This window comes from Passer montanus, unplaced genomic scaffold, assembly GCF_014805655.1.
Source record: "Passer montanus isolate IOZ18808 unplaced genomic scaffold, ASM1480565v1 scaffold149, whole genome shotgun sequence".
NCBI classification, from domain to species: Eukaryota; Metazoa; Chordata; class Aves; order Passeriformes; family Passeridae; genus Passer; species Passer montanus.
In genome coordinates this window covers 506296-519814 of record NW_024361940.1, presented here as the reverse complement: position 1 = coordinate 519814, position 13519 = coordinate 506296, and the positions used below count along the sequence as shown (strand labels likewise).

At 36.7% G+C, this 13519-nt stretch overlaps 1 protein-coding gene across 1 annotated transcript in view; it reads left to right on the top strand.

Moving 5' to 3' along the window:
* ACER3 (alkaline ceramidase 3) overlaps positions 1 to 13519 on the top strand; it is a 56217-nt gene that overhangs the window by 16886 nt on the left and 25812 nt on the right. Inside the window, exons 2-3 of the mRNA XM_039701084.1 lie at positions 2333 to 2443; positions 9535 to 9587. Coding sequence (XP_039557018.1) covers positions 2333 to 2443; positions 9535 to 9587 — 164 coding nt within the window. The remainder of the gene's footprint in view (positions 1 to 2332; positions 2444 to 9534; positions 9588 to 13519) is intronic.

Here is a 13519-nt window from a genome sequence, read left to right as displayed (position 1 = left end):
CACTTCCTTGTTTATGAAATAACTGTAGAGTTATGTGTCTGCATTGTGTCACCTTTTTATTCTTTCTTGATATTTTTTGCTAATCTCTGTGCATATCCCACTTCCATTTTTTGGTGGAATTACTAAAAATCCCTTTTAATGAATTTATAAGCTATTCTGTGTGAGGATAATCCTGTAAAGACTAACTAGACTTTTATGAAATATGCATTCCTGGGGACCTGATTTGCAAGAGGCCTTGGAGTTTTTGTTCTTGAAAAAAGTAATTTTGCTAGCAGCAGGCCAGAGTACTTTATTGTTCCCCTGCCCCCATTTCCCCTTTTTAAAAAAATGTGCACAACTTTCAGTAAGTATGTTTGCAGATAGGCTTGCCTAATCCATGCTGCAAATGTTCTGAATAATATGGGCCAAAAAGTGCAGAGAAGGAGTGGCAGGAATGTACAGCTAGATTAGGTCTATGGTATTTCCTCTCTCAGCAAGATGTTCCCAGATTAAATGCTCATAAATTTTCAATAATTTAATGTAATTATAGCTTTACAGGAAGTGTTGAAACCTTCCCTTCCCTTTCCTAGAGAAGAATCTGTTTTCTGCATTCTTACACCCATCTGAAGTTTGTTATCCTACGGCAACTCTCTTCCACAGTCATGTGCCTTCCCAATTGTGGATAAACATAATGGTATTTCTTTTGTTTGGCATTTCATATTTGAATTTTTGCCAGGCTTTTGACAGTTTTATAACCAAGTGACCTTGAATAGTGGCATTTATATAATGTCTACTGACTACTCTTGAAAATGGGCATAGCTGAGCACTGCTTTAGAAAGCAGAAGTTTCGCTATCCAGACTATGTAACCTTTATTCTACTTTTCAAGGCTCAATGACATGCTTGCATAGTTTACTGGAGGACATGGCAATGGTCAGTGTGTCACACAACAGCATTTTTGAGTGAATTTCTTCCAAACGTGGTCTCTGTTAAAAGTGAATCACCACCCACTGCAACACTGCGGGAATATGGTAAAAGAGTAATGATTCCACAAAGAATTTAAACACAAAAAAGGCCTTTTATATTGGTATAAACTTGTATATCCTTACAGAAGATTTTTGTTTTCAGCTGGGCTTCTTTTACATGGAGGAACTTCTGAGCTGACTAGAAGAGTGAATCTCTGGCACATCTGATTTGACTTGTTATAACTTGGTGAAATTCATAGTTGGGCAGGATACAATGTTAAATCAGTAAGGAAGTGATTTAAAGAATTTCTGATAAAAATCAGATGAGATTTTTAACTGGTTGAGAAGGCTGTCTCCAAGTGAGATTTGTATGTACTTTGTGAGAATGTAGAAGAGCTACCTTGTTCAAGGGAACCAGGTACACTTCTGCTACATGTGTTCTGAAATAACCTTTTTTCCATTTGAGTATGAATTTTCTTTAGAATTGTGAAGTATGGATTTTTGTGTTTAGAGGTGCTGCAATACCTTAGGATTATATTAATATATTTTGCTATGTTTTGCTTTTCTTTTGGATGGATCTTGGCAAGTAGGACTCCTGAAAAAATGGCTGCTTGAATTAGGGATGTGATTCAGAAAGGACCTGCTCACTCTTATTCCTTGTTCTAGAATGTGAAATGCTTATGGGATTTTCTGCTGAATAAAAAATACAGAAATATGGGGGTTTTGGTGTCTTCGTAGCCTCATAAATTGTGTATTTCATTGGGATATTAGCAAATTAGATTTCAGTTTTATATATATTGAACTGATGGTGTGTGAAAATGTGCAGTTTATTTTGTATAAGCCTTTTTTTAACAGATTTGCTCATTTTCCAAATTGTATGGCATTTAATTCCCATAACATAACCTCTATTCTCAAAATTATGATTTGTGGTTAAGTGAAAAAGCTGAATCTGCATCCCTTCTGTTCAGAGATGGACCATTTCCTTTTGTTTCACTTAAACTTTGCAGGATTTCATTGCACTTTTGCTTAGGTTAGCACAGTTGGGAAAAGAAAAACAAGCCAAATCTAAATCAGTGTACAAGAGCTGAGGTCCTGGCTTTTATTGCTTTCTCTGGTCTCTGCAGCACGTCATTTCTTTGCACTGGGTAGAATGTAGGATAGAGTCCTAGAAGGGTTTGGGTTGGAAGGAACCTTCAAGTTCCAAGTCCCTTGCTGTGGGCAGGGACACATTCTGGTACACCAGGGATGGAGAGCAGTGGTGTCTTGCTGGGTCACTTTCTGGATGAAAACTGTTGAACTGGTCTCTAATGAGTGAATGTAATTTTATTAGATTTAGTTAAAGTGCATAGTACCCAATTCTAAATCTCTGCTTTGTGTTTCTGTCCTACAGGGAACACAGTGAGTAACCTGATTTTCATTCTACCTCCAATCTATGGTGCGATTCAGACCTATAAAGATGGCCTTGAAAAACGGTATTTAGCTGCATATTTGTGTCTTACAGGTATGTGTAAAACTAATTTGCTCTTTCATTATAAAGAGAGCTCAGATATGCAATGGAAAATATATCTAGATATTAATAAACCCAGTACTTAAATCCAAATACTATGTGTGTGAAAAGTAGACCTCAGTTTGCTACACTTGCTAATGTTTACAGAAATTTGTATCTGTTATAGGAACATGAAATTAGAATTCACTATGTAATTCTATTAGATTTTAAAGATTTTAAAGTGATCCTTTTCTGGCTTTGGGTCCTGCTCAGTGCATCTTAGTTTGCTCCCTGTACTTTTCTAATGATTTGCAGAATGTGTTTTGTGTATTCTATTTATAAACAGTTTCACACTATATTAATATTTTTGTGACTTTTGTATGGGAGAGTAGCATAAGAAGTGGCCAAGATGTAGAGGGAACTAGAAAGTCATTCTTTCATTACTTCAAATTTGTTTCCAGTTCCTCTTTGGTATATATCACCCAGCCATCATGTCTGGAAGGTTTTGCAAGAATGGAAGAACAACATGATATTTATGTTTAGATCAACTCAAGGGAAGTCTGTCCATTCCAAAATAACAAAATTCAGAAAATAGCCAACTTCCTTTTAAATGTTAATTGTGTGACTAGAAGTCTTGTTCCTTATGAGAAAAGACGTTTGAAGATGGTTCAGATTTGGCAGTTGGGTCTCAAAACTAGATTTCATAGAATTTCTGTGTTTCGCAGGATTTCTGTGTTTGCTATACCTCCTGTCTTTATGGAGATTTTTCCCAGTCTTTGGAGTGGTAAGGGATTGATAAATGTTACTTTTAAGATTGGCATGTTATGTATTTAGGCGGACATTGTTGAAAAACACATATCCATATGTCAAATGTATCCTTGTTGCCAGTTAAACTGTAACATACACAAGGTGCAAATTCACCAGTTTTCAGTTATATTAGCTTTCGTGATCTATGTGAAAGATAGGCAGCAACAATGCACTGCATTTCATGTTGTCTGAGCACTTTCTAATAAGCCATTTGTAGGCTTTCTGTGGTTTCACATAATTATTAATTTTTGTCTCAGTGTGAAACGGAGAGAATTCTTAAAGGTCAGGGCTTACTTTTAAAAAGAGGTGGTAAGAAATGGTGTGTAAATGTTTGCTGAAATTGACTTTGGGAGTTCTTGAATCAAAGTGTCCCATACTGCCATTCTTTTTAAACTATGAAAATGAGGAACCCCTTAAATTAAAACTCAGTTGAAACTGTTTTCACCATGATTTGTGGCTACCTCTGTCAGTGACAGTCTATGATGGACAGAGTGTGCGGTCTCTATCTGAGCAGAATGTCAGGCTGTCACACCAGATGGCCATTTCTCATATCCCATTTAATGTTTAAAATAGTAAAAAAAAAATCCAACACAACAAACAAAAAAAAACGCCAAAACCCAAAAACACACACATACTCAAAAAATCTCCAAGCAACAACCAAAAAAACCACGACAAAAAAACCCACCAAAACCAACTGTCTTTGATCACAGTAAATACCTTGGATTTCAGTTTTTCCTCTCTCTGTTGTTGCTGAAGAGGAGCTCAGCCTGTATTTAGACAGCAGTGCTGGAAGGCAGTCCTGAGTTACATCTAGGCTCATCTGTGTCTGAGTTGGCTTTGATTCCTGTCTGAAGTAATAAATGGCTTGATTTTTGTCTCATATGTTGGAACCTAACATTAAAGGTCTCTCCCAAAAGTGGTTCCCTTCTGCTTTGTGTCTGCTTCAATATTTGTAACCGTGTTTTACAGCAGTTGAAAGATGTAAAGAAATGTAGAAGACTTCATAGTTTGCAGTGAAAAACAGGAACAAGATGATTTAGAATCACAAACCACTTAACATTTGCTCTACTGCAGAAAAAAAGCAGTGAATGAAAGCATAAAAAGAATTTTAAATATGGTTGAAATATGTCAGGAGCACTGCCTTTCTGTCTGTGCTTGTGACTGAACAAGAGGCATACTGAAATGGAGATAGAGTAAGTGTACAGAAAATTATCTTTGTAAGAAGTACCAGACAGAATTCTTTCCATTTATTTATTTTATTTATTAACAGGTTTCACTCTGTTTATTTAATTTGTTACAAATAAATGTAGACTTAATCTGTGAAAAGATAGTGAATTTAACACAAACTTGTGATTGTACTTGAGACAGCATGCTTCATTAAAGATCATGCAGCAGAGCTTCTAAGTGAGGGTTGTTTTGTCGAAGTAGAAATTCTTTAACAGTTCTGCTCTGAAGATGGGGGTGGAAGGGAGGGTATTTTGGTTTTAACAATTCTGAATAGTTACTGAGATTTTACAAGATACTGAAAGACAGCTGTCAAAGCCAACGTTAAAATTAAATCTGTTAGCATTTAAGAACGTGAGGTGTTGTTTCTAGACATTATTTTGATCCAAATCAGCTGCTTCTTTTGCATGCTTCCAGACATTTAGATGATTGTCAGTTTCTTTGTGTTTTACCACGCCATGTTCAGTGCTTGCCTTTTATACCCACAATCTCTTTGGTTGACATTTATTTCCTTTTTGAAGTAAATGCCTTTTGCACTATGGAAGTTCTGTTTGTTTCACATACACGGTAAGATCTTGGCAGAACAACAAGTGGTATTTCTAAATAATTGTTCAAATAAATTTCTTGTTCGTACTGGTGCCAATACGGAGTTACATTTTTCAGCAAGACCTTTGAGATACAGCACACTGTTCTCAGCCCTTTTTTCTGCTGCCTTTCAGCATAAAGTGCATGTTCTCAATTAACTCAGTAGGAACTGGATATGACTTTTAAGCTGTAGAGAACGATTTAATCAACATATACATTATGAAGAATAATCTTAAGCCATTATTGCAGTATGTTGCATCACCTGAAGTAGGTGGAACAAATCATCAGACCATTCCTATATCAAGGAATAAGCAGTTAGTTTTGAGTAGTTTCTTATGATTCTGGAGCGTTGTATCAGGTTCTACACATGCCAGTTCCTCATACATCCTGGGGAACTGTGATTCTGAAATGGTTCATATTCTGGAAGGGAGGGTCTTGATTTTTCAAATCTGTGTGTCTGTGTATATAAATATATATATAAAGAAGTGTAACTTCTGAATCTAATGAAATAAGAACACACTTCATGAAGTAATGTTTGTTAGATTCTTCACTTGAAATTTGGAAGGATTGTTCTGATTTGTATTTTTTTGGCCTGTTTAATCAGGGCTCAGTCATTCAAACGGTGCCTAAGTGGAGGAAAGGAAAAAGGTGTAAAAATTTTTCTATATTAGGAATAGCCATAGGAACTCTTAAGCAACTTACTAAATCTAATTTCCAGTGAAACTTTGTGTCTGTGAAAACAGTTGTTAGAACCTCTTCAGTCGGAGTTAATTCCCTTCCTCTTACCTAACACCTGTAGAGAAGCTCCCAGGGCCACGTCAGTGTTGTTAAATCAGCTGTGGTTGGGAACATTCATGTGTGCTGGAGCCAAGCAGCATGGAACAGCCAGTGTCTGTTCATCTTAGCCTCCAAAACAACATGACTGCATACAGATTCCCTGCTGAGCACCAGCCCCAGACTCTCCCTGCTGCTGGGCTGTGCCTGGAAGCTGCCTGGGGAAAGTGCTCATTGGAACAAGCCAGATTCATACCACAGACTGTCCCAACAACTCACTAGTACAGACACTTGTACCGCAATGTCTGGGAATAGTACCAGCCAAGCTGGAGGTTAATTGCAGAGCTGTACCTCTGGAGTAACCAGTGTCTCTCCTGTCTCTTATGCTGTGGAGGGAAACCATTACAACACAAAATAATCCATTAAAATAGTTAATTTAATTCTACTTTTTCATCTTGTTTCATTCTTTAACTTTTAATGATACAGTGTGTTGTTGTTTGATTAAGCGCTACCATTGTAAAAAAATAAAATGGAATTCAGCTCCAAAATTAAACACCTAAATGTATGTGTCTACCTGTGCAGAGGGTTCTGTCTGCCAGTGCAGTCAGTAAAGCCAGGAGAATCATTTGACTTGTTCTAGAATACCCGTTTGGCCAGCTGTATTACTCGTAATAATGACAGTGGAGGCTTTGATACCTAGTTCATGTGTAGATACCTAAATAATGGTGTTTGCATCTGGAGCATCCTTCCTTCAGAATATTTTCATGCAGTGCCTGTATAGTTACCATTTCTGTGAAATCCTAATAAACTGCTTTTTCTGTAAAGGATTTATAGGCTCATAACGAGAATTTTGAGTGCTGATGGAATAGTTACATCAAAGTGAATTATCACTGATTATATGATGCTTATGATGCTTCCTAAAACTATTGGAAAAAATCCCTCTCGGATTCAAATCCTGGAGGTTTTTAGGGTTCATATATAGCGCTGGATCTTTTGTATAATATTCAATTATTTCTAGCCATAGGTATTGCCCAGAAGTTTTTTGACAGTGTGTGTATGAAGTTTGTAGGTGCTTTGATTTTACATCATCATAACACCACTATTTTATCCACTGGCAGTAACCACACAGGGTGTTTGCTGCAGGACGGAAAAAGACCCTGTTAGTCTGCATAGAGCAGCAGCCCTGACTTTGCATTTCTTGTCTTCTGAAATGCCATTTTGATCTCATAAAATTGGGATTTAATGTGTATTCTGTGCTTAGTACATAATTTATATATATCCCCAGTAACTTGGGAGGTTCATTGATGTAAAAATGCCAAATGACTTGTAGTATTTATGAAAAATGAGTTACAGTAGTTAGAGAGGAAATAGTACTTACTGCTTCAGATGGTGTTAAAGCTTCCCAACCAATATGCAGCTTTTAGCGAGTTAAGCTCCTTTGCCAAAGCAAACACCTAAAATATGAAAACTGCTTACAAGGTAAGGAGCAAATTTATTGTTCAGCATGTCAGTGGCTGTATGGGAGAGTTGCTTCTCTTGAAAACTTGTGTCATTGCAGTGATCGTGATCACTCATATTTTGAAAAGTATAAAGCTGGCAGAATGTCTCATTGCAGATGGTTTTTTAAAGTAAATATTTCTTAAAAATGTCTCGAGCCTGGAACCATAAGATCTGTCCCTGTAAGCTGTTCTTCATCCAGATATCTATTTTATATAGATACTATAAATAAAACAGTGTTCTATGATGCATAGTAAAATTTCATAATCAGAGAAACTCCAGGTATGATTATTGCACAGAAGAAAGAGGGGTTCTGTCAATTTTAACTGTAAAAACTAATTATAGTCATGGGATTAATGGCTTGAAATACTAATATCTTTAGCATTCTAGGTTTTTTTCAAAGACTGAAGAAGAATTAGTCTAGAAATAATTGCTTCTTACTGTATAGGAGGAAGGAAAGGAATTCCTTGATTATTGAGATTTATTAACCCAAATAACAGTAATAAAAACAAACAAGAAAATCCCAACCACATATTTTAATTTAAAATCTGTTGAAATTTCTTATGCAATGATTTTGCCCATACTTGAAAATGACATTTGTTGCAAATTGTAAGAGTTTGCATTCTGTGACAGGCAGGATAATGGATGGCACTATTTTAATGATGGTCTTAATGGGTTTTTTCTTCCCGAATGAGCAGTTGTAGTCATATATTCTGTATACATAGAAAAATGGCTATGAGAATTTCTCATTAGAATCTCAATGAAGGTGAAAGCCATTGTAGCTTGCTGTTTGGAAAGATTTTTCAGAAGCAAACCAATGTAATCAAAGTTTAGAGAAGTGCATGTGGTTGTTTATATTCTGGTAGGAACTCTGCTTAGTTTTCCCAGAGAAATAATGGCATTGAAGTATTTGGTAATACATTTTGAAACATTGCTGTATTACAGTATTTCAGTGAAGTTACATGCTTAGGTATTTAATTTACTTGAGTAAGTGTAATAATCACAGTTCTAGTTAATAACATCTAAGGAAGCATCTCCAGACATGTCTCTTGACTGTCTTGCCAATCCTTTACAGAGTGCACAGAGATAGAATTCTTGTTTATGCATCAGTGAAACTTGACTGGTGTGTGTAGACAAGGTGATACTCTAGCCACAAAATATGGCAGCACTACTCAGTAATCAAGGCTTAACTGCAAATTACTTGGCTTTCTCTGAAACTACAGTCTGAGGTAAAACATAATTTCTTGAAGGAAGACAAGATACCACATTACTGTATTTGTTCTTGCAATATAAAACTGAGCTAGTGTTTGATGTGTTTTACTGATAATATTTCAAAGTAATGAATGATGCATTAAATACTGTACCAGCTTTGCTCTAAACAGAGAAATCTAACTTCCACGAAGCATTATTCATGCTTGACTGAAAAAACTGTATAGGCAAAGCATATGTCTCATAAAGTAATTTCAGAAGTAAATTCAAAATGTGTAAAGAAAGTATTTCAAATAAATAGAAATAATTTCTTATAATCTCATCTTTCTATAGAGAAGGTTTGGAAATGGTGATCTCATTTCACAGAACGAATCCATCCTATGTGGGGTTGATTTGTTTACCTTGAATTTCTAGTTCTGAGTTCTAGTAGCAATTCACTTCTGCTTTTGAATCACAGAATAGTCTTGAGTTAGAAGGAAGCCACAAGAATCATCGAGTCTAGCTCTTTAATGAACAGCCCCTGTGGGTGTCAAACCCCAGACCCTGGTGTTATTAGCACCATGTTTTATGTAGACAACAAAAAGCTTTTCTTAAAATCCATGTTTTAAAACTGAACAGTAAGCAGAAATGTTGAGAGGCTTCCAGGAGTACTAGTTATTGAATGGTGCTTTGCCTTGTAGAAGGGTTGGAACAGAGAAATCTTAATTCACTTAAAATTAAAAAAAAATGCTCCTCTCCTCTTTGAGATTATGCCCAATTCATGGGACACAGTATTGAGAAGAGTTAAAGAGGACACTCACACCCAAAGCCCCATAAATTCAGGGGTTTCATTGGAGACTAACATATAAAGTAGAAGGCTGTGGAAAAATGGGGGTTTGTCCCTGCAGTAGAATGCTGATGTTCTGATTTCTTTCTCACTGTTAAGCATGCATGTCAAGCATACATGTTAATGTATCTGAAAATTTTACATGGATACTATTATGCTGATGATAGTTTTGATTTGTTTTCAGCTGTGGGATTGGGATCTTGGTGCTTCCACATGACCCTGAAGTATGAAATGCAGGTGAGTACTGATAAGTAGCTGTGAATCATTTGCTGTGTGTATCATGCTGTACAGTCATTTTGCCATTTCTTGTCTAGATGAAACTTGTATAAAATGAGTTAATCTACCTTAAGTATCATTGTACATCACTCCTGCTCTCAACAAGGTAGTAATGCAGGTTTTGTTTCAGTAGGTATTTTCCATTATTATATACAGAAATATATAGTTGCGTCTAAAATAAGAGCTATCATCAATTACTTATGGTGGTAAAGGACACTTTATCCTTTGGAAAATCACGTTAACTTTTTACACAAGATGTTATTTTAAAATTCTCACAGCTTTGGCATAATAGCAAGCAGTATAAACTGGAGTTATTGCTATTTATTGTAACTTTCCTCATCTTTGTTTCTATTTATCTAGATGTATTAATACTGAAATCGGTATCTTCTGAGTAGTAGTAATTGAGTCATTTTCTCTATTTTCAAGTAGACAGCATTCTATAACAAGTCACAGGACATAGGGATTGTCCTGGTATTTCCTGTTTTCTAAAGGGATACAGGAAGTCTTGTCCTGTTGTCCTCTTTTAGGTCTGCAAAGAATAAGGAAATGCATCTTTGAATTAAAGTCAGGGTAAAGTGGGATGTTGTTCAAGATTAAGAAACCTACATTTAAAAGTCTGTGCTGGAAGTCTGTGTTCCCACCACAGTCAATGGAAATAGTTTAATCAGTGGAGTGGAGAGAGGCAGTTGGCTGGGCTGAGTCATTCTCCAGACTCCACTGGCAATCTTTGCTCAAAACAGATTCATTTGTCTAAACAGAGATGTTTAGTGTTATTTTAGACCCTGTGGGTGTTCTCTCAAGCCTTCAGCTTCCATCCCACAGAGGTGCAGGTTTCTTAGACTCCCATCACATCTGCCAGTCCTGGATTGGGTGTATTGGGAGTGACAGAGCATCTCAGGTGGCATTAGGCAGCTATGCTGTGGCAGCTGAATTGAGTCCTGCATTTCTGCTGATCACAGTGGGACCTACATATTGTTGATTGTTTGTTGTTTGCCTCCATAATGCTCTGGTTTCTATCTCTGGCATGTGGTGGAGATTGTCAGCTTCCACAGAGCATACTGTTGTCACCATGCAAGAATATTTGGTGCTTTTCTTGATATGAAAAGGGTGGTTTGTAGAGCCATTTCACCACTCTCTCCCAAATTAGGGTGCCATTTACCTGTATTTGGTGGTGAAAGTGCCTTGAATTTCCACCTTTTTCATATTACTTCCTTCAGCTGCTTGTTCCTATCACGGCCAGTATTTCAAATCCTCTCTCGTGCTGATGCAGAGGTGAGCAAGGGCACCCTGAAATCATGATCATTAAAATAATCCAGACTTAAAACCTTTTATGAAGGGGGAGATTGTAGGTTTTTATTTCTTTTGTTTCAGGTGGGGGTTTTTGGGGTGTTTTTTTTTTGTTTTGGTTTGGGTTATTTTTCAGTTGTTGTTGGAGATTTTGTGCGTGTGTAGAGGCTTTATTTTAATCCAAGTCACTTTGTTGGTACTTGCCCAATACTTCTGGTGTTGCATCAGAACAACTAAGGGACCTATGAACTGTGGTAATAAAGTGGGGCAGAAGCAGATGAGGAGGAAACAACAATGTCTTGCATCATCTTTTCAACTGATGTAAAAGGCTTCGTGTGAGGCAGGGAAAGTACATTTATTTTGGCAGCCAAGTGAAATCCACAAGTGGTCCATAATTATTCCAATTGTTTGCTTACTTTGTTTGATCACCATGGAGGAAACAGTTCAACCAGTAAATACACTTTCTTAATTCACTTTATCTCTTATGGTTAAAAATCAGCATAGCTATTCAAGGAGACTTCTTTTTAATATTTGTTTTGCAGTCTTAATACTGTAAATGATCAATTCAATTTGCTTAATTAAGAAAAATGTGAACACTTCTGTTCTTTAAAGCAGTTGTTTAGAATACTTCTGAGGCGATCATCCCTTTTCTGTTCTTTTTATGGGAATCTGCCTGATTGGACTCTTGAGGAATGCACAAAATGCTTATTTAGCCAGTGAAATCAGCTCCCTGAGTTCCCTTCTTTCCATGGTTCTTCATAGTCCAGGCATGCCTTTGACAGTACTCCTAGAAGCATACAGAAGTCATTGTCTTCTGCATGCAAATTCTAGTTACAATCTTTTGAGAGGCTCTTTGTTGCTACTGTAATGTCCCTGAGATGCTGCTAGCATATGAGTGCAAGCGCCTGTTCAAGTTTGAAAAATTTTCCTGTGTTGTATTTCTTGTTCTTCCCCTGCCTTTTTCTTTAATGAGGTGTTAAATGACTCACGCTCTTTAACAGCCACATGAATTAATCCTGTAGCTAATTCCTATTAGACTTGGAAAAGCACATTTCTGAATTTGTAAAATATATTGCTATAAAGCTGAATTCAGCTATTGCTTTTGTTCCCTCTAAGGCATCACAGCAAAGATAAACTACTGTGATGGCAAGGTGCCACCGAACATGCCTGCTAGCTTCAGCTGCTACCAATGTTCTTGATACTGTCTTTGTGCTGCCTGTTGTGGCCCCTGACCCTGTAATGCACAGGTCCTGGGATTTTAACCTCACTCTGCAAGGTTGCTTGTGTGCTGGCTCCGCACCTGGACCTGGCTCCCTGTAAGTCAGACCAATCTGATCTCCCCACTGGAGAGAAGCAGTGGCAGTGTGGAGGAAGAAGCAACATCTGCCTTATCAGTGGCTGCTGGGCAGCAGAGATGTTTAGCACTCTTGAACAGTTCCTGAGCTTTATAAGACCAAAATCACAACAAGCTAATACTTCACACTCAAGATCATCATCTTGCCACTCAAGATCATCATCATTCATCTCTTTCCTTCTGTAAAGAATTAGATCCACTTTTTTTCAAAGCTAAAATGATGTTTTTGACTGTGAAGTTAGAAAATTATCCCAAACCGAGCCGAATCAGGCTGGCTAAAGCAGCCAGCCTGCTCACTGCTCTTGACAAGTTTCATTGTTCAGAATAACATGATTGTGAACTTGTTAAGTAGCCTATAGCAGTGGTAGGAAAGCAATTAATTTACAGACACAGCCGCCAAGAACTTTGAGTGATGATGGAAAAAGGTCAAAATCTTTTTTACATCTATTCTTGTTTTTCTTAAAAGCCAAGCTCTAAAAGTTCTAAAAGCCCTAACTATTAATGTTTGCTTAACATATTAGAAATCAGAGGCTGTGGATCTTCATTGATCTATTTGTATCCTTTTTCATTTCCATGATTTTCTTTCTTTAGTCTTTCTTTAGTCTTTCTTAAGAGGAGGTAAGTTTATATTTATGAGCAGAAATTCATGAAAGTTCTTTGGTGAGAAGTTCTATAAGAAAATGATGCTATGATTCTTTTTCCTATTATTGATAAATGGCAATTTTGAGTTTACCTGCTATTGAGAAATCAACTCTCTTGTGATTACCATTTTAATTCCAGTCATTAAGGTGACAAGTTCCTGGAGAAATAACCATTTTAGCTGTAACACACCAGTCTTCTCCCGAAGTACAAAAACTATTTAAGATAATAAAACATTATATGCCACCATAATTTCTGGGGCAAACCCAACAATACAGCCCACAAGAACTCCACATCAAACAAACAAAAAACCCTGTCTCTGAATTAAAAAAATGTAAGAAATTTCTAAAATTAGGAAGTAAACATGTGAGCATATTGCCCATCCTAATAGGCTAAAATTGTATTTTATGCTATGGAAAAATTAAATTTCAATTTCTCTGTCAAGTAAGATGGTACTGACTGTAAGGCAATAGATGGGATGGTGTTCTTCAGCCTGGCTTTACAGAATTAATTCTTACAAATATTTTAAGAGATATGAGCAGCAAAAATGTCAAGATTCTTTGAAGGCGTGGGCGTTTATGAAGCGTAATATTCAAAAGATTCAGAGTAATAA